The 21486-nt window shown below is 54.2% G+C and overlaps 1 protein-coding gene across 4 annotated transcripts in view; it reads right to left on the reverse strand.

Moving 5' to 3' along the window:
* GPSM1 (G protein signaling modulator 1) overlaps positions 1 to 21486 on the reverse strand; it is a 159425-nt gene that overhangs the window by 121651 nt on the left and 16288 nt on the right. Inside the window, exon 1 of one of the 4 annotated variants that reach the window (XM_075905591.2) lies at positions 20266 to 20812. The exons of the other annotated variants lie outside the window; for them this stretch is intronic. Within the exon in view, the coding sequence (XP_075761706.2) occupies positions 20266 to 20375 (110 nt within the window). The 5' untranslated portion in view covers positions 20376 to 20812. Of the gene's footprint in view, positions 1 to 20265; positions 20813 to 21486 lie in introns of those variants that run through there. 4 annotated transcript variants of the gene reach the window in all.

The raw sequence follows: 21486 nt of genomic DNA on the forward strand, positions 1-21486 counted from the left end.
GCGCAGCGATGAAGCTGATGCGCGTGGGCACAACCATATGGCATTATTAAAACACAAAATTCTGCATAAATGAGCTGCTATTTTTGTTACCGCCTCTTGGTTTGGGCATCTTACTAATGCGTTTCCCCCCACATCCCTGCTAAGCTCCTAGCTCCCGGCACTGCAGCCCCCTCGTTATGGGTTCAGCAAGGAGGGGAACCAATCAGACCCTTTGAGGCAGCCTTCGCTTAGCGGTACGTGAGGGAAGGCTGGTCAGGAATGCACATGGCGCTGGAACAGCAGCGTTTCCAGCGATGAGTAAGCATCCAAGTGCCACATGTCAGACTTGTGACGGCAGGAAAAGGCACCGCACGCTCAGTGTGTCATGCATCAGAAATAAAACAAACAAACAAACCCACCCACCACAGCGTTTGGACCCAAAGGAGCGAGACGATACGCTCAATTCACTGCTGAATGAACAACAACATGGATCGCGTTACACTGACTTCTCTCCCTACCTGCCTAACTGGCTCTCACCAATGGACCCTCTAAGCGCTTCACAAATAGCAATGGATTTATCTTCAGAGCACAGCTGGGGGGCAAGGCAGGGCTGTTAGCTCCATTTCCCAGGTAGAGAACCAAGCCATGGACAGATTAAGTAACTTGCCCATGGTCGCGCAGAGAATCCGTGGCAGGGCCAGGACATGAACTCAAGTCCTGGTCCATCAGTTTTCCTCCTCGTTGTTTGCCCTTTGTTTAAAGAACATTCTCTTGGGGAGGAAGGACCGAGAGCACAGCAGAGGGAGGCAGGAAGGTTAGGTCTAGTTCCAGCCAGGCTGCAACACCCCTGCCTGTGGCACGCTGGGCCAGGCCCGCCACAGATGGGGGCTGCTACAGCCGGGCTGAAGCACTCCTTGCCCAGGGCAGGCCTCTTGGGGCCGGAGCAGCCCCCTGCGCAGGGTGGATGGGGGGCTGCTCCAGTCTCCACCAGTTAACCATAACTGGTAAGCCCTGCCCGTTAAAGTTGATGCTTATCGGTTAACTAGTTAACCATTCCCGTTCCTAGTTAGAACCTGCGTTGGGGCCACTGGGCCTGCAACTAGAAGGAAATCCTAGATCCAGCTGACATCAGGACAACTGAGATCCTCACAGGCCCTGACTTTCCAACGTGCTGGGTATGGGGAGGGTGGTGCTCCACCCCTGGCTCTGCCCCAGGTCCCCCCCCCTTCTCCCAAGGGCTCACCCTACCTCCATTCCACCCCACCCAGCCTCTTCACACAGTGTTCTGCCCCTCCCGGGAGAGCCTCCTGCACACTGCACTGACTGGTGGGGTCTGTCAGGAGGCGGGGGGGGGGATGGGGAGTAACAGATGGGGGCCTGCAAGTGGGTGCTAAGCACCCGCCAATTTTGCCCTGATGGAGCTCCAGCCCCCAAGCAACCCCAGAGGCGGCACCTTAGAGGCAGCCTCGCGGCGATAAGGGAGAGGCTCCCGCTGGGTCTGATGAAAGGCCCCTGACCCGCGGAAAAGCGCTCTCCTTTGGCAGAGCTCTACGCCTGCTCACGGAGAGGCTGCCCGAGTCTGTCCACACTGCACGTTAGCTGGGCTCTGACGCACGTGTGAGCCTCAGCCCAGTGTCCCCCCACACACACAGCAGCCTGAATCGGGCCAGCAACTGCTACAGCCCCGGTCCCAGCACCAGGATTCAAGCCGTTGAGTTGCAAGGCGGACGCGGCGCAAGCGGGGCCAGCAGGTCGGCGCCGGGCAGCGCGGATGCATGTGTGTGGCTGAGACCCAGGTGCAGCAACTGTAAACCCAAGTGGCAACTTGGATGTTCAAGCGGGGGCTTGGAAACATTGAGGGTGCCAGTCCCACAGACTCGGGCTCACAATGCCGTGTAGACGCCCCCACCCTGACTTCTATCGGCTCTGGATCAGGGCCCACCAGAGGAAAGCCCGGCCCTTGTGCAGGACTGTAGGGCACAGCGGCTAACGTCGCACCCCTGAAGACAGAGTCTCTGGATAATCCACAGAGCAATGGAGTGGCAGCAGCGCAGTCTGCCCCGGGGGCGGCGTATGCACGCTCCGTCACAGGAGTACAGCTATTCCGGGGCGAGGACGCCGCCTGATTGGCCATGGAGTCGTCGGCTCGCTCTTTAGTCGATAAAACCCCTGGCCTTGGAATAACGCTGGATCCGTGAGTGGCCCGACTCGCAGGGCAGAACAGCCGACTGGCCAAAGTCAGCAAGTCGCCCTTGTCTCAGGGTAATGCAGCTCAGCAGCCACAGCCTAAGAGCAGCCCTTGTCCCAGGGCAATGCAGCCTCACAGCCCAGGTCAGTCGGCTTGGGGGCTTGTGCCCCGGGAGGGGGACCCGGGCCCACCCTGCTCCACTGGGTCCCAACCCCGGGCCCTCCGAGCGGCAGATCGGTCTAGCATTCTCGTGGCAGGGAATCCGGCCGAAACACGCCGAGCGTACCTGGGCAGGAGAGGCTGCTCCTGCGCCCTCCCTGGGTCGCTTCCTACCGGTGCTGCTGGGGCGTCGTCCCACGTAGCGGCTGGGTCTCTCAGTTCCCTGGTAGCAGCTTTTCCCTGGGGCTCCACCGGGTCCGCGTAGCGGCAGTTTCCTGGCCCTTTGGTTCGCGCTGCCTGGGTCGCTGCTTGGCGCAGCTCGGGAGCTCTGGCTGGAGGTCCTTCCCTTTCACTGGCCAACCCAGACTGAGCCGCTTTCTGGCCTTTTATGCTGAACCAGCACTTGGAGCATGCCCAGTCCGGTTGAAGGGGCGGGACTTCCTCCATCTACAGGGTTTTTACCCCTCCTGCTCTAGTGCAGGGCATGCCCACCTGTGACAGCCCCTCTCACTTCCTGAGTCATCTGTTTCATGGCTACAAAAATGCTCCCAGTCTTTCCGCCCCACCTGGATTCCCAACTTTTCCGGTCTACTCGGCCTCTGCCCTGTTTAGGATGTAATCTCCGCACGTAAGGGCCGGGCTGCCTGAGTTTTAACCCCAGCATGTAACAAATGGTTGGCAAACAAAACACAGGAAAGGAGAAAACCTCAGCAAAACTGCAGGGGAAATTTGGAGAAGAGCCGTGAGGTCTCCTGGTCCTGCTTGCATCCAGCCTTGAAGAAGAATAGTTTGATAACACGCCATTACTAAACCCACCCCGTTATAAGGGGGTTAATTAATAACACTTTGCATAAGCCACAGCCACTCACAAAGCACTTCAGAACCAAGAGCTCGCCCACCGCATACATCTGGCTTTGCAGATGGGAAGGCACAGGGCCATGTCCGCAGCGAGTTGGGGGAGAGCCAGGATGGAGCAGCCAGCTGTTTTCCCCCCCTCCGCCCCACCCGTCCCACCAGACCAAAGGTAAGTCTCCTGTCCATGCCAGACAGACTCATTTAGGTGCCTAAGTGGAAGCTGCTGCACATTCAGCTCTTTTAAAAATCTGTCCCTTATTCCAAACCTCCCCTTTGCCTGTCCAGTGCTGGCTGGCTTGGGCAGCCGGATGCGTGAGGTTTCAGAGGGGGGAGCCGTGTTAGCCTGTAACTGGAAAAGCTTAAACAACTATGAATAGTCCTGCAGCATCTTCGAGACAAACAGAACATGGCGATGGGATCATGCGCTTTCGTGGGCACGTCCGCGGAAGCGGGTTGTGCCCACGCAGGCTCGCGATACCATCTGCATTCTTCATTTGTAAGGAACGCCTTTGCAGCCACGAGGCCTGTCTAGCGACTCGGGAAAAACCCACCTCGCACACAGAGCTCGGGGTTCTCGAATCCCAGCTCCCACTGCAGTGGGGACACTCCCACGTTGTGGCCACACAGCGGGAGGAGAGCAACCCACTAACCCTTTTCTTTCCACGTGGGAGAATGAGCGTTAAAAGTCACGCACAGACCTGAGCCAGATACTCCTGTGGGGAACCGCTGCACAGCTTATTCCAAACAGAGCCGCTGAGGTAACAAAGCAAGGACCAAAGTTAGACATGAGTAACAGAGCAATGGAAATTCCCCGGCTCGGTTAAGAGACACGCTCAGTCTTGGGCTGTCTCATGGTCAGCTACATTGGCTCACGACAGGTGAGGATCACGTGCCACAAAATGGGCAAATTGAGAACATAAGACCAAAGGTCCATCGTGCCCAGTGTCCTGTCTGCCCACGGTGGCCAATGCCAGGGGCCCCCAGTGGAAATGAACAGAACAGGGAATTATCAAGTGATCCCTCCCGCCTCCCATTCCCAGCTTCTGACAAACAGAGGCTCAGGACACCATTCCTACCCATTTTGGCTAATAAGTATGATGGATCTAACCTCCATGAATTGATCTAGTGATATTCTGAATCCTGTTGAAGTCCTGGTCTTCACCACATCCTCTGGCAAGGAGTTCCACAGGTTAGAACTTAGCTCTCGCTCTCGCTCTCTCATGCCAAAGTACACACCATTCCCAAAGAACGGCCACCAAGGGAATGGATGTGAGGTTTGAGCCCTATTCTTCCATAAAAAGGAGGCCCAAAATGGGTTTTCCCCTCCTCTTTCCTGTTGGCTGTTTGCATTAGAAAATCAGGTCTTGTCTATCCTGGAGAATTCTGGTAGCTGGAGAACTGCTTAGCATTCCATTCCCGTTCTGTTTTAATTCTGCCCCTTGCAGATGCAGTGTGCTAGTCTTTAATTACATGATCACATTCTATCTTTGGCATCAGGCCTGGTCACCAGCAGCGTTCCCTGGAAGGTATGTTCTAGAGTGCCTGCTCAGGAGGAATTTCAGTGCCACCCAGCTGATAGCAAAGCACCCACAACTAGGTCCGTGTTTCCCCTGGTGGTGCACATTAGCACATGCCTTGGTGCACACAGAAAACATTATTCTGCACATGGATGGATGCTTGTTTCCTCTACAGCACTGGTTTTCCACCTGTTTTTCATCTGCAGACCCTAACAAATGTCAAATGGAGGTACAAGACCCCTTTGGAAATCTTAAGACATATTCTGCGAATCCCCAGGGGTCCACGGACCACAGGTTGAAAACAACTACTTGGCATGGACCAGCCCCTGGAAGGGGATGGGATGCACGCTCTTTCCGAGACCCCAGCACCCTGTGGATGCCCGGGTTCGATTCCCGGCTGTGGGCGTCTGGTACTTCGAGCAGTCATGACATACAAAGCGCTAAGCACACAGACACGTCTGCCCGGCTGCCCCAACACTCTCGTCACTACTCAGACTAATTAGGTGATGCTCCCTTGGGAGGGCGTTAATTGGACAGAGGTACCCCTGATCACCAGGCCAGATTAGGGGGTAGAGAATCAATCTTATCAGGCAAGCTGTATACATGGGGTCCAGGAAGGAGCGCTCCGGGGGCGAAAGCAACACGAGGGCTAGGAAAGCCTCCAAGCAGTGACACCTTTTCCACCCCCACGGCCTTTGGGGGAAGTGCTTAGGAAGCGCAGCTCCAGTGTAAAGGTTGCTGCTGTGTGCTGGGGGAGAGATTAAAGCCCCGTAAATAAAGGCCCCAGGGCCGTCCAGTGTTCAGGCTCCGGCCACAACAGAGCGCGGCGACTCTGAAGAGGCCACGTGGACGAGATACGGGTCTGGGATGCTCGTGAGCGGTGTCCTATCCCCCGCGTTCGGCTCCAGCCACGTCACAAGCGGAAGGGAGCTGAGCTCATGGAACCACCTAGCCCCCACCTGGCTTGGTGAGCGGGCCCCCGCATCCAGGAACGGGAATGGGAAATCCCGGCTCCTCGTTGGGGTCAAAATGGGAGCCCGGGCTGGAGACTGCCACTGGCTCTTGGCTCCCAGCCCCCCCGCAGTGGACAGGGGCTGTTCCAGACAAGAGCAGCCCCAGTCTGCGGTGGGCCCCCTGCAAGGCTGGAGCAGCTCCCTGCCTGGAGAGCTGCTCCAGAACCGGTAAGCATTAGGGCTGCTCCATATCGGTGAATTGGATAGTCGAGTAACCTCGTGAATTTATATCAGTTACTCGACTAGTCTCGAGTCCCCGGGGCGGGGCCGGCAGCCAGTGTATCAGAGGCAGCAGCGCAGGGCGCCAGGCGGGAGCTGGTCCGTGAAGGGAGCCAGTTTAAAAACCAGCTCATCATGCAGACCAGCTGTCTGTCACCCAGTGCTGCTGCCTCTGATAAAGAGGCAGCAGCGCGGGGTGACAGCAGCCCCTGTCTGGGGGGGGGGTCTGAGCTCCTAGACCTGGCGTGAGCCAGAACCGAGCTGGGCTGCCTGGCCCCTAATGCACTTTAAATGCAGAGCCGCAGAGGGGGTAGGCTCTGGACCCATCGCAAACCAGGACTGAGCCGGGCTGCTGGCCCACCTGCTAAAACATTTACTGGCAAGGGTGGGGGGAGGGAAATGCGTGTCGTCTGTAGCATTAACCTCTATGCTTTTGCTATCGGTTAATCAACGACACTATTACACCCCGAGTAAGCATTACCCGTTTAGGGTGATACTTACCAGGTTACTGGGTAACATTCCCAAAGTGCACCCCCCTGCCCAGATCCATAGCTCCAGCATCCCTAACAGCAGTTCTGAACACACCCCAGCAATGCAGAGGCGCGTCGCTGCAGGCAAGGCCCCACACAGCTCGAGAGCCGGGCGTCGCTGCAGGCAAAGCCCCGCACAGCTCGAGAGCCGGGCGTCTCTGCAGGCAAGGCCCCGCACAGCTCGAGAGCCGGGCGTCGCTGCAGGCAAGGCCCCGCACAGCTCGAGAGCCGGGCGTCGCTGCAGGCAAGGCCCCGCACAGCTCGAGAGCCGGGCGTCTCTGCAGGCAAGGCCCCGCACAGCTCGAGAGCCGGGCATCTCTGCAGGCAAAGCCCCGCACAGCTCGAGAGCCGGGCGTCTCTGCAGGCAAGGCCCCGCACAGCTCGAGAGCCGGGCGTCGCTGCAGGCAAGGCCCCGCACAGCTCGAGAGCCGGGCGTCTCTGCAGGCAAGGCCCCGCACAGCTCGAGAGCCGGGCGTCGCTGCAGGCAAGGCCCCGCACAGCTCGAGAGCCGGGCGTCGCTGCAGGCAAGGCCCCGCACGGCTCGAGAGCCGGGCGTCGCTGCAGGCAAGGCCCCGCACGGCTCGAGAGCCGGGCGTCGCTGCAGGCAAGGCCCCGCACGGCTCGAGAGCCGGGCGTCGCTGCAGGCAAGGCCCCGCACGGCTCGAGAGCCGGGCGTCGCTGCAGGCAAGGCCCCGCACGGCTCGAGAGCCGGGCGTCACTGCAGGCAAGGCCCCGCACGGCTCGAGAGCCGGGCGTCGCTGCAGGCAAGGCCCCGCACGGCTCGAGAGCCGGGCGTCGCTGCAGGCAAGGCCCCGCACGGCTCGAGAGCCGGGCGTCGCTGCAGGCAAGGCCCCGCACGGCTCGAGAGCCGGGCGTCTCTGCAGGCAAGGCCCCGCACGGCTCGAGAGCCGGGCGTCTCTGCAGGCAAGGCCCCGCACAGCTCGAGAGCCGGGCGTCTCTGCAGGCAAAGCCTTGCACAGCTCGAGAGCCGGGCGTCTCTGCAGGCAAGGCCCTGCACAGCTCGAGAGCCGGGCGTCGCTGCAGGCAAGGCCCCGCACAGCTCGAGAGCCGGGCGTCTCTGCAGGCAAAGCCTTGCACAGCTCGAGAGCCGGGCGTCTCTGCAGGCAAGGCCCCGCACAGCTCGAGAGCCGGGCGTCTCTGCAGGCAAAGCCCCGCACAGCTCGAGAGCCGGGCGTCTCTGCAGGCAAGGCCCCGCACAGCTCGAGAGCCGGGCGTCGCTGCAGGCAAGGCCCCGCACAGCTCGAGAGCCGGGCGTCACTGCAGGCAAGGCCCCGCACAGCTCGAGAGCTGGGCGTCGCTGCAGGCAAGGCCCCGCACAGCTCGAGAGCCGGGCGTCGCTGCAGGCAAGGCCCCGCACAGCTCGAGAGCCGGGCGTCGCTGCAGGCAAGGCCCCGCACCTGCTAGAGAGAAGAGGCAAGTCCTGGAAGTATCTGTTTAACAAACGGAGTGAGGGCTCGGCCCTTTAAGATGCCCTGATGCTCTTGCCACAAAAATTAAACCCAAGGCCCCGCCAGGCTCTGCCCCTTACCCACCCGCAGCAGAGAAAGGACAGAAGCCCGTGGAAGACAGAACGCTGAGGCTCACCGTGTGGTTCTCCCCTTTGCCTACGTAAACGCGGGTGCCCCCTCCCCTAAGCCTGGCCTGCAGGAGTCAGTCACCGTCAAAGGCAAGGGGGTGGGATTGGGACTTGGAGACGAAAGGCACGAGACTCAATTGGTTTTGCTCCCGCCCAGGACTTCTGAGCTGCCAGATCTGTGGCAGACGCTGCGTTCCCTTCTCCCCAGCGCGCCAGGAGAGAGAAGCCACAGCGGGGAGCGTACAGGACGTGACGCTACGGGGTAGAGACGGGCGTGGTTTTTAAAATGGTTGCTCTCTCTGTTGCCAGGGTTCCCTGCGACGGCCCTCAAGTGCTGTACAAATCGGCTTGCTGCCGCCCAAAGAAACATTTCCTCATCAAGCCACCCCCGGCCCCTGGAAGTAACGCCAGGCATGCCTCAGTGTTGCAGCCCAGTCTTCTGGCAGGAGAAGGGCAAAGCTGAAAGCATCATTTCTGTTCCCTTCCTCATTGCTACTTGCTAGTGCTCATTTTGCTCAATTTCAATCTCCCATTAGCTGCAGGGTACTTAGGGGTGTTTAAATTCCATTGCACATCTTCTTAGTAGATATTTTAGACATGTGCATCTGTCTGCCAGGGAGTCCATTTGTTCACGAATGCCTCCTAAACGATAAGCGCTAGACCCATCAAATTCAGTGTGCAGATTCCTTTTATCACAACTTAAAGCAAGGCCAGGGTTTGATTTGCCAGGAAAATGGGGCGTGTGTGGAATCCCATTGTTTCCCATAGAATGGAAAGGAAGGGGTCTGGCCGGAAGTTATACTGCAGAATGACCACAAGAGGGCAGCGAGAGGCCGGAGATGGGGACCAGGACAGCTATAACCCCATTGGGCCAGCAGGGGGCAGGAGCAGAGAAAGGGACCGCTTTTTACGCAATATTTCAAATAATTTGTCTGTCTGCCCCAGATGTGCCCGTTGGAGCTGCAGTGATCACGGACAGGTGCTTTTCACCTGGCCCCAAGCTGCTGTAGCGAGACAGGATTGGGGTTATCCTCTCTCCGCAGGGCAGCCTAAATACTGAAGCCCTCTTTCCCAGCCCCATGCCAGAGCAATGATTTAAATGAAGAAAATCAGCTGACTTAATTAGTTTCATTAACTTGGGTCCTATAACGGACAGGTAACTGCTCTTGCTATTTTACATATCTTGGATTGTTATTTCCACTCCATCTCATCTGATGGACTGGGTTTTACCCACGAAAGCTCATGATCCTACATATTTGTGTTAGTTTCTATGATGCCACAGGACTACTCATTGTTTTTAAAACTTATTGGAGTTAACGATCCAAGCCATGCTGGGTAAATCTTCCAGTTTGCTAACGAACAAGAGCATGCCCAACAGTGATTGTATTTCAGTGCATTTACTTCCCTCAAAGCAAAACTTAGCCAGACCTTTCCCTATTTCAGCATCTGACTCTCTGTTCAGACCCTGCCTGATCCACAATGCTCTGAAATACAGCCGGTCCCTGAGTTACGAACGCGTTACGGACCAAACATTTGGCCGTAACTCGGAATGGTCATAACTCGGAACCCATTGTTCGTAAGCGCAGCTCGCGTTCGTAACTCGGAGCCCGCATTTACGACCGCTTTGGTCGTAAGTGCAGATGGTCGTAAGTCGGGGACCGGCTGTATTCCATTTATCATAACTCAGCACAAGGTCAGGGTTTGATTGTGCCAGGAAAATGGGATGTGCCTGGAATTCCATTGTTTCCCATAAAATGGAAGGGTAGGTTTCACGTCACGTTTCAGCTCTGAGGTTTTAGCACAGCAGCCAATGAATAATACCGGGCTCTTCTAGAGCAAATCCCGCCTGAGGGTCATGAAGCCTTCTACAGAGGTGATTACTGCTATCCTCGTTTGATAGATAGGAGAATCACCTGCACAAGAAACCTTCTATTCCAACCCAGTGAAAACTCAGCTCTTCTGAAAAACAGGTGTGGTGGGAGCTGGCAGCAGGGTGTAACTCCAGAACCTTCAGCGCCACAGAACACGTCTATCACTCGACCTAACGGGTAACACCCTCAGCTCTCAGATGTAGACAGTCGCCAGTATGTTCCATGTTTCACAGTCTATTGAGGCAAGTCAGATTGCTGAGTTTAATAAGGATTTCCTTTTTCTACAGTTAAAACCCCATTGCCCTGCCTATACCCACTAAGAGTAGTGTTACTTCAGCACTGGGTATGCGAGAGTACACTTACAAAAGCTGATTAAGCCTCAGCTGGAGTATTATGCCCAGTTCTGGGCACCACATTTCAGGAAAAACATGGAGAAATTGGAGAAGGTCCAGAAAAGAGCAACAAAAAAGATTAAAGGTCTAGACAACATGAGCCATGAGGGAAGACTGAAATAATTGTTTAGTTTAGAAAAGAAGACTTGAGAGGGGGACATGAGAGCAGCTTTCAGGGTGTTACAAGGAAGAGGGAGAAAAATTGTTCTCCTTGGCCTCTGAGGATAGGACAAGAAGCAATGGGCTTAAATTGCAGCAAGGGAGGAGTTTAGGTTGGACATTAGGAAAAACTTCCTGTCAGGGTGGTTAAACACTGGAACAAATTGCCGAGGGAAGTTGTGGGATCTCCATCGCTGGAGATATTGAAGAGATTAGATCAATATCTGTCAGTGGTGATCTAGACAAGGCTTGGTCCTGCCGTGAGGGCAGGGGACCGGACTTGACAACCTCTGAAGATCCCTTCCAGTTCTAGTGTTCTATGATTCCGTGTACCTTGTTAGGATAACTACTAAACCTGTATTTATGGTAGAACAAGATTCACTGACATGCTGAAACATTCCCTTCTCCCATGCCTCTCAAGCCGCAAGGCGAGAGAGGGCTGCACGACACTGTTACCTGTTTGAAAAAATGCCTGGACCAAGGAACTTAAAATGAATTTAGTGAACATTTTAGAAACACAGCCTGGTAGGTTCTTAGCACATTCTGCTTCTGTCACTAATGTCAGCACACTCAAAGGACTTCGTTCCATTGCACTACACTAGAAACCACCGTTAGGGGTTTTTTGCCATAGGTGAAGTAGCCTTTTGTCTACCAAATCGTCTACCGTTTCCTTTTGCTGTTTCTCCTGCCAATTCTTTCCAGCATCCAGAGAGCAAAAAAAGACAAACTGAGGGCAGCTTTGCGTTACAATTCTCCCTTGGCGGTTCCACCAGTCCTTCCTCGGTCTCAAATATTTGTTTGTGTTTCAAGCCAATGTCATTTTGCTATAAAATAAACTGAACGAAATGCACGACACACAGCATAAGTAAACAGATAGATTTTATTGGTAGGGAATTTGCTGACTGCTCAACAGACATAAGATGAAAATCGTGGGCTTGGTTATTATTTAGTCAAACCAAGCTGACTTCCACCCAGCAGTGAGCAGGGACGTGTTCGTGGTTCAGTTAGTACTGAAAATATTTAGATTGTTTTTTTTGTAATTAGGGAACCATAGTGAACATTAAATGGAATGTCTAAGCTCAGCCATCTGTTCTCCAACAGAATCTATTTATTAACGCCCCAATCCTGCTGGAAGAGCCGTGTCGGCAAATCTTTCAACTACATGAGCAACACTACCTTCAGGGGAAGCAAGCGTCGACCTGCAAGAGTAGGCTTATATTCTCAGCATGAAACCCTGGCTCCTTTAATCACTGGCAAAACTCCCATTGACTTACCCAGGACCAGTATTTTACCTGCGGTCTTCGAGCACAACTGTTGAGAAATTCAGCCGTGTTCGTTTGGGTAACAGGACACCGTGCTTTGGGAAATCTGCCAACTGGGATCTTAATTGTGCATCTCAAAAGACACAGCTCTTTACCAAGTACACACTGGACCAGTGATGGGCAACCAAGGCTAATGAGTAGACTGCATAAATGTTCCTCCATCTCAGTCAGCTGCAAGATGGCTGTAATCAAGACGTTATCCCGGGACAAGGTAGTTTTGCTAACTGTACTTGCGTACCTAGAATTTGCAGGGTGCGCTGAGTGAACCGTAGCAGCACGGTGATTGGCTGCAGAGGGAACATGTGGCTCATAGTGCTGTGTGCAATCAGACCGCATCTCACTGCACGTGCCCTTGCTTTACGTGTGTGTCACTTTAGTAATGCCAGTAGGAAAAATGACTGGACGGAAACCAGCGCAATCTGGCAACCCTGCGTGTGGGAAATGGTAACAAAATGCCTCGTGGGCCACACACGGATCCCAGACGCCACAGATCACTGACCACTGCACCAGACTATACTTATTTGTCTACCCTGGATGTTCCAAACCTCAGAGTTTACGTGGGAGACTAGATTTCTTTTTTCTGCCTCTGGTTTCATTTGTGGGGAGCTGAAATAATTACCATGTTCAGAGTCAATGAGGGGCTTTTCTTCACTTACTTGGAGATTGACACTCCAGAGATCGATCTCCCAGGGTTCGATTAAGCGGGTCTAGTAAAGACCTGCTAAATCAACCACTGATGACCCCTGGGTTGACTCCGGTATTCCACCTCATTGCGAGGAGTAAGGGAAGTCAACAGGAGAGTTTGTCCCATTGACTTCTCACAGTGGGGAGACTGCAGAAATTCGACCTAAGGTACGTCGACTCAAGCTACACTATGCTCATAGCTGGAGTTGCTTATCTTAGGTCAACTTTCCCCCGTTGTATAGCTTTGGTCTAAGCCAGTTTCTTTGCTTTTTTTGTCTCTCCTTAACAGATGCCCCACAGCTGGCTGGAAGTTGGGGTACTCCTGGATCGCGCTATCCCGAGAAGCCCAGGCATCAAAGACACGGGCTTCAAGCAAGATGCACCCGTCTGCATTTAGATCCTGAAACCAGCCCATAAAAGGGAAGTACAATTTTTATGCAAAAGGATCAACATTCACTCTGCAGCGGGCTCTCAACTCAGGCCCCTCGAAGGGCTCTATGGGAAAGTTCCTACCACTGTAATGGGATAAGGGTTTTTAAGTGCTGTAGGAAATCTAGACTACATGGAGCTGCTCTGGAGCAGGTCTTCTTGATTAACTCCACATAGGGTTGTTCTTACTTCACAATAAACAGTGCCCACAACCGGAGTCAATCAAGCATAAGCTATTGTACTTCACATTCATAATCTGCCGACAGAAGACATTTGGCAAGGAAGCCCTGAATAGGAGACACAGCTCTTTCAGTGCAGGGATGTAAATACCAGTTTAAAAAGTTAACTGGTTAAATGATATGTTGAACTGGTTAACCTTGGAGGGCTGGGATCTGGGGGCTATTCCAGGCAGGGGCCCTTGTGGTGGGGTCCTGACAGCCAGCCCACATGGGCAAGGGGTTCTTCCAACTGGGCCCACTAGGTGGGGGGCTACTCCAGCCCAGCCGGGCCTGCTGCACTGTGGGTGGGGCTGCTCTGGTCAAGCTAGGGGGGGTATTCTGACCAGGTCATCGGTTAACCAGTTACTAGGTAAGCAGGTCAGTAAGACTAACGCATAAAGGGTAACCAGTTAACCACTTAACCTTTTACATCCCTATTTCAGTGCAGCACCCACATTTGATACCTGGGCCTACAGTATTAACATTAGGGATCTGTTATGTCGTGGGGAGTTTCACAGTATAGGAAGAAATCAGTGAAAATACAGAGAGTTTGAGGAGTTGCAAGTGTCCGTTTTATTGCACAGCACAGAACTAACTAGAACAAGCCCAAAGCAGCTGGGTTGACCCCAGTGACCTAACTCAGTTACTATAACAAGATCTATATCTACAACCCGATACACGACAGGACCAAAACCGGGGAGCGGCGGCCCCCCCCCCCAGACTTCAGATCTAGAGCCACACCTTGCAGTTCTGAATGTTCATAAACTTGGGGAGACTTTGGATCTGGGTTCAATTCTGCAGCCCGAGGTCAGGGTCTGGTCAGCTCACTTATTACTTGGAAAGTGTCTCTCTCATTGGGGTACGTTTCCTATCCCAGAAGGTTCTTTCTTCCTGACAGCAGGGCCATTTCACCTTTGCGGCCATGGCAAAGCATGGCTCGCGCTGGCTCGGCTGGATTCACAAAACTCGGAGCCCTCGTTTAAAACCACCGAAGTGTGCAGCTCCGCTACATACGCGGCGGCCTCTTCACTAGAGAAACAGAAATTGTCCCCCTAACACTGGGGAAGTTCAGAGCCAGTGAGACTGGAACATTTCACACATACCCATCACATCTGCCTACTGCAAAATTTTTGCATCTTTATGGCAGTGTTTCTTGAACTTTTTAGGACCGAGGAACACTAAACAATGCTTTGGGTTTTTTTAATGAGGAACACCAAGGATTTTTTGTTGAGGGGAAAAAAAAAAGATTGGAGGGGGAGTAAATTGAGCAAAAAAAGGGGGGCGGCCATTTTGAACTGTTGTTTTCCGCGGCACACCTCCGACTGCCTCACAGCACACCGGTGCTCCCCGGAACACAGTTTAAGAAACACTGTTTTATGGTCACTGTCAGAGACGGTACATGACTAGATGGGCCTTCTCCACTCTAGCAAGTCCCATAGGACTAAGCACCGGAGGCAGGGAAACATCTTACTGGAAGTGATCAGGAGTTTTTAGACAGAAATGTTTTTTCCATTGAAAATGACAATTTGTCAAAACTAAAGTCGTTCGCAAAACAGCCTCCATTTCAGCGACTGAAAGAGAAATGAAAATAGTTTAAACCCAAATGCATTTGCCAAATGAAAAACTCCAGCTTTCTGACTGGAAATGGCTTTTCATTTAGAAATGTAAGCTGATTAGGCCCGGTATAAGGTTCAAACGGGGAATCACAATAAAATGCTTTAAAATGATCAACACAAAATGTTTCAATGGGCTGCACTGAAAAGCATTACTCTGAAAATGTCTGAGACTTCAACGACTTGTCCTGCTTCAGAAGGGGAAAATCTGTTGAACGCTCAGAAAACGGTTACAGGGAGAGGAAGACAGTTTCCTGCCCAGCGCACCGTCCCATGGCCCGCACTGGGGTGGTATCTCGAACAATGTGTTCACTGTCCAAACGCCTTCCATTCAGTTCACAGGCAAAGTGGATGGCGTTGTCGTTTCCAACTGGTTGCATTGCCTTGTTTCCGGCTGCCCCTTCCATGCATCCCCTCCCTTCCTCCGCTCCCACGCCACACAAAGGAACCAGTTGAGCTCAGTGAATTCCCGCTAACAAATTCAAGCCTCCCCCCGATTTTTTTTTTTTCCAGAATCCAATTGAAAGGGATTTTTCCTTGTTCCCAGGAACTCCGAGAAATAGGCTCCGGAGCCAGTCTTTCCCCATCTCCAGCTCGGCTGGAAATCCCCCCCTCCCCCTCCCACCTAGAATGCTACATCTATGCGGAGGAATGGAATAAAGGAACGAAGCAGACACCTAAAAGATGGTGCCGACTTATACCAGTGTCAAAGGCTCAAAATCTAACTCTGCCAACGCGGGTCACGCTGCCCTAGCAGCCCACATTGTTTCTAGAAGAGAAAGCGAGTTTGTTTTCCCCCTCTGCCACAAGCTTTCAGAAAGGGGATTTATTACTGGGCTTAGCCTTCTTCTAGCAGGAGTGTGGAACTTTTTGGGGGCCGCTGAACCACACAAAAAAAATCAGTGGGGGGGCACACAAAAGTGAGAAGCAGAAAGACCCTCCCCGCACTCCCCTCGCACACCCGAGCCCAGGGGGCGTTGCTAGTGGATTGTGTTTGTTCATACGTGTGGCGCTCTGGAGCAGGGTCAAAATGAGGGGTTCCATGTGCGGGAGGGGGCTACCAGGAAACGGGCTTGGAGTGTGGGGTCTGGGAGGGTAGAGGAGCGTCGGCGGCTGGATCCAGGCCAGCTGGGCCATACGTTCCCCACCCCACACAGCTGCAGCTCACAGCCCCAGCGATGGACAGCTCCTATTGCCATAGGGAGGACTGGGGGTGAGGGGAGAGAGAATTCCAGGATCTTATGTGGGTGGAGGGAAGGGGGGGTGGGGGATGAGAAGAGAGAAAGATCGTTCCAGCATCTTATGCAGCCAATCTGATCCCGTTCCCTCTCTCTCGGCAGCTTCCCTCCCGCTCCGGCACTGCTAAGTATGTCAGGCCCACAGAGGCTGTTCGACTCCTTCGGAAAACACACAAGAGCGTCGGCGTCTTCTGGAGCAGCTGGGGTCCGATCCAGAGAGACGCTGAAGAGCCACGATTCCCGGGGAGATCAGCGAGAGTGGCAGCTGCTCGATCCCACTCCGGATCTTTCCAATTCAGGCGGGACAGGGGGCTTGGCTGAGACCTGGATGCTACTTGAGATTCCTCTGCTTCCTGTGGCAGAGAACCCGGAATGGTGAGTGCCGTCAACACCTTGCCGGCACGAATGCAAACCGGGCGGCCGCCAACAGACATCCGTTCCGAGCCAAGGCACGCCGGCAGCTGCCGGTTCTTATCCCTTCAGCGGCTCCCGCCTCTGGGGTCCAAACCCAGACAAAGTCCACAAGTGAAAACAAAGCTGGTGGTTGATGCAGGCCACAAAAGTCAACTCCAGACAGCTCAGCTCTCCGGGCAGCTAGGCAGGAGACGAGAGGCAGATTTTTCCCTGGCAGAGCCGTGCCAGAGCAGATGGCACCAATGACGCATCGTTTCCCGGAGCGGCACCCGTCTCGCGCTTTCAGGGCTGTTAGCAACAGCGGCAAGCGCTCCCTGAAATTTGGGGGGTGATAAAATCCTCAAACAAACCTACCGACCGGCTGGGCTTTGTTTGTGATCAAAGCTGCCTCTACACCCCGCTTGTTGGGGACTCTCCAAACGCAGACAAATCCCAGCACTCCACAGATCCGCAGCCCGCTCAGCGGGATCTCTTTAAAGAAACCGCTTCGCCCTTATTCCAAACCCAGACACGGCTGTGCCCCATGCATAGGGGGCAGGAGGGATCACATGCACCCCCTCAGCTCCATGGTCAGGAGCGGACAACCCGCCACCAGGGAGAAGGAACTAACGGGGGGGGGGGGGAGCACACAAGTTTGAGGCCTGCAGCAGGGATCTGGCTCCCCCCGCACTTACCCATAGCAATGGGTCAAGCGGAGCAACAGCCCCAGCTCCCTACACACCTCCAGCTGCAAGGGAGGGAGGGGGTGGGACTGCCCAGCACAGCGATAGTGGTCACTGAGGAAGAGAGGGGGGATCCCAGCCCTTCCCCGGGGGCCCCCTTTCCTCTCTTCACCTGTCATCTCTGGTTCCCAAGCAGCGTTCCCTGTAAGCTGTACTCACGTGTGGCCACACAGGAGAGATCCCAGTCCCACCCAGCTGATTAGCAGCTCGCCCACAGCTGGGTATTTTGTTGCCATTGGTGGTGCACAGTTGCACCTGCCCCAGTGCACAGAACATTTTATTCCGCACATGGATGGAAAGAATGAACCACATTTGCTCCCGAGGAGTCTGGAGATGAATACACCAGCCCGGCCAGCTTAGAAGCCAGCGCCCGAGGACACAGCTCATCAGCTTCTCTAGGCAAAGCCAGACTCAGACCAGCAGACAGGGCATAGTATTACGGAAGAACGGCCAGACTTTCAGACCAACGTCCATCTAGCCCAGTCTCCTGTCTGCCCACAGTGGCCTGCGCCAGAGGGAGCAAACAGAATAGGTAACCAGGTGACTCCTAGGGGACTCCAAGCCAAAGAAAACGCAGAGTCTTGTATGGACAGTTGGGTTACTTGGGCAAACATTCCCCATGTTGCTAAGCAGAATGCAGCTCCACCAAAGTAAAACACGAGGAGGGCTACCGAGCGTAGACAAGACCTGGCATGAGCGCGACTTGCTTTGAGCAGAATTGGAGAAGGTGGCGTTTAAAACGTGAATGGCCAAAGCGCTCCCCCTAAAAGAGATGCCTAGGTGTCAGTAAGCGTGGGAAACGCCATGCCAAAAGTGTTATTGTTTTGTTTTTTTACTTAACCCAAGTCAGTCCTTACAGACTAAGAGCGAGGACGATGACAACCTAAGGGCAGCAGCAGAGCACAAAATGCTGGCTTTCATGTTTGTATGACATGTTGGGGGGGGCGGGGGCGGAAGGGGGGAGAGGAAGAATCTATAAAGGCCACATGTTTAATCAGTAAGTCCATAAACTGAAATGTGGCAGGGTTCCCGCCAGAAGGCTCAGCCACTGGCAAGCCGTGGGACAGTAAATGTGCAAGACAATAATTATGCTCTTTTGCTGACCCAACGGAAACAGCCAACTTTGCAAACTCACAGCCTGTTTAACACTCCTTTGCAAAGCCCTGTTGGAACGGCCAACCCTGGCACTCTATTGCATCGTGGTTTCAGTTCCTGCAGAAAAGCAGCATGTGATGTAACTAGAGGGGTTCTCGAGCATTTTTCTCGAGACCTATTGGCACCAGTAAGGTTTTATCCTTAAGCCGCATCTACGGTGGGGATCTGGGCACTGGTGTAGCCATGCTGAGATATCTACTCTGCTAGAAAGCTCGTGTCCGTGTGCTGCACTAGCATGTGTAGAGAAAGTCACCTTTCACACTAGTGCAGGGCTCCTCCGTGACAGGATTTGCACGGGGACAGTGACAGTAGCATAGCTGCCCTGGTGCAAAAATCCCCAGGGTAGACAACCACTGAGTTCCAAGGACTGGCCTTGGACACAAGAGCTTGATGTCTTTACACAAGCCTGCAAAAATAGGCTTGGGCCTGTATTTCTAAGGGGGACAGTCCCATGATCACCGTTCCCACCCCCAGGGAGTCTTCCAGGGTCTACATAATGTAAATAACCCTATTACTCCCCCATGGCCAAAATCACATCAAGGGCCCCCCCCCCTCCATTTATGACTGTTAAGCCCATCCTGAGATTTTTTTTTAACTACATTTTGGATCTTTTTATTTTCCTTCTGGTGTTTAAAGTTTTAGGGGGGGGGGGGGTTCCAAGTTTTCATCACAACCAAACACTTAGTTTCCCTCTACATGAAAGAGGAGAGTTTCACATAAGTCACCTGAATCCAGGAGCTGGGACTTCAAGAAAAAAAAAACCCTCCAAGTATGGTGAGACCTGGCCACACTAGCTGCCTTCCCCCATCTTTGGGTTATAGGCAACGCCAGCGGCATAGCCAGAATTTCCTCCCTGGCTCTCCCCCCACAGCTACAATAGCCGTTGTTATGAAGGGCGGACTTTCCCTCCCCCCTCGGGGATTGAACATGCGGCCTCTGCAAACGCCTCTGGCCCAGGGAGTGGCAGATCCCGAGAACAATCCAAACAGCCTCTAAAATCGCAGGGATCTAAGCCAAATTGGCAACGCGGGGTCATCTCAGAATGAAGACAGCCTGGACTAGACATGCCATAGCTATTGTTCCGCCCCACCGGCACGGCTAACTCGTGCGTACATTCCAGATCATTTCTGGCCGCCACTTGGCAGGGCAATGCCATGGTTACCTCTGGATCTAACAGGCTCCCAATAAAAGGAATATTACGACAGCTCTGAACAATACACTGCTCTTCAGAGGAGCAAACGGGCAGAGACAGATCAGTCGAGCGGCAAAGGATCCTCCCCAGCGTCGTGGGCGCACACGCTGTCTCGTCGGCTGCTGTGTCTAAGCAGTAGCCATGTCTGCTTTCCTACCCGCGGTGCTACGTTGCTCATCTTTTCAAATCAAGCCCCACCTCAAAAGGTGTCCTGCGGCTCTCAAGCTCGGTCTATTTCTCTTCTAGCTCCCTGCAGTAGCAGGATGCCCTGGGCACCACAGAAGCCAGGTTTGATCCAAGCGCCAGGTGGAGCGATCATTGTCCACTGCCTGCCTGCCGGAAGCGCGCTCAGCGGCTGCAGTGACCGTGGGTTTCCAAGAACGGATGTCAAAGACACATGCCCGATGCTATTTAGCATAAGCTTCCCCTGTGTAAAAGCCCCCATGGAGAACTGCAAAGCAATACAGAACGCAGCCTTGGCCTAGACCCCTTATTCTGCGGCTGGTTCGCAGAAGGGGGTGAATTTAGCAGCCTAGAAATAACTGCATGGAAGCTGGGGGGGGTGGCGGGAAGGGGAGGGAGCTGTCTTGTAACCCCTGCTCAACAGATAACTTCTTCAGAGCGCTCCACCCCTGCACAGACATCTGTATCACACAGGAACCCTCAGGGCAGGCGGGGCGCGGAGACGAACGACACCGAACAAAAGCCGGCGTCACCCCGAAACGCACACGCGGCATCCGGCTCAAAGCCAAGCCGAGCACGGGACAGGGGACAATGCCGCCCTGCCAGCGCGCCTTACCTTAGCCGGCGCGGGCGGAGGGCTCGGGAGGCAGGCGACACGCAGGCTCGCCAGAACTTCCATAAGGATTTCGTGCGCTGGAGCAGCCTGCCTAGCTTAATCCAGGGCATTTTGGAGAGGCTGGCTTCACCAGCAGCCTCTCCGATTAGCAGGCTGCCAGAAGCCTTTGAAGAGCAGTTACATCGCTCGCTGCTTTAATTGGTACAGGGCTTTTTAAATTCTGATCACATGTTTGGAGCTGTTACTTTTTTTTTTTTCCCTTTTAAATGCATCCCCAACTGTGTGCAAAGCTCGCCTCGGGCAGCCAGCCGCGGAAGAGCGCTGACAGCCCCGACAGATGACTCAGTGTTTGTGTGGCACCAGGCTTGCACCGCGGCTACTTACGGCCCCCCTGCTAGCACCCCCTCCCACAAAGGAATGAATCTGGCAACTGCCTTCTAGCCGGCGATGCGGGTTCCAGGCCTTGAACGACTGTTCCCCCTCAAACCGGCGCAGGAAGAGCCCCAGGCTGGATCTCGCAGCGACCTCTGTGCAGTTGGAATAACTTCACCCGCCTCAATGGAGTCACTGTGGGGTTTGCAGGGGTGAGATTCCAGCAAGGGGTGTGAATGGGTAACCCGTAAGGTAACTGATTAACTAGCCCCGGGAGCGGCCCACCAGAGGCAGCGGCTGCTCCAGCCCCACCTGAGCCACCATAGGGCAGGCCAGCAACTGGCAGCTCCGGGGGGCTGGGAGTAGCAGCCCCTCCCCCGCGGGATCCCGCTTTATGGGTTAACTGATGAAATGGGATTGTACATCATCGGGGCCCATGCGCTTTGCATTTCTGCATCACAGAAACAGGACAGGGGCTTGGCCAGCGAAAGGAAACAAAACTCCAGCTCCACCCCCAAATTTGGGGATTGTGGGCGGAGCCTCGGGTTGTGGCAGAGCTAGGGTGGAATCCCATCACTTCCGTTTCCCTGGCTACTAACCAAGACTCTGTTCTGCCGCGCTGATGCAGCCTGGCTGGTCGCAGGCCAGTCGAGAGATGAGATGCTATCTTCTACTCTGTCACTGACAGCAGCTGGCCCAGTAAGAGAGATTCTCTCACCTTCCTTGGGTTTTGGAAGAAAACAATTGTTCATCTCTGTCAATATTTCTTAGAGAAAGTTCCTGCCATTTTCCGAGCCGCTCCAGTCCTCGGCCGTTTGTTAGCTCGCTGGCCACCCAATTTGCCTTCTG

This window comes from Pelodiscus sinensis, chromosome 23 (assembly GCF_052426305.1).
Source record: "Pelodiscus sinensis isolate ZL-2025 chromosome 23, ASM5242630v1, whole genome shotgun sequence".
In the NCBI taxonomy this organism is placed as follows: Eukaryota; Metazoa; Chordata; order Testudines; family Trionychidae; genus Pelodiscus; species Pelodiscus sinensis.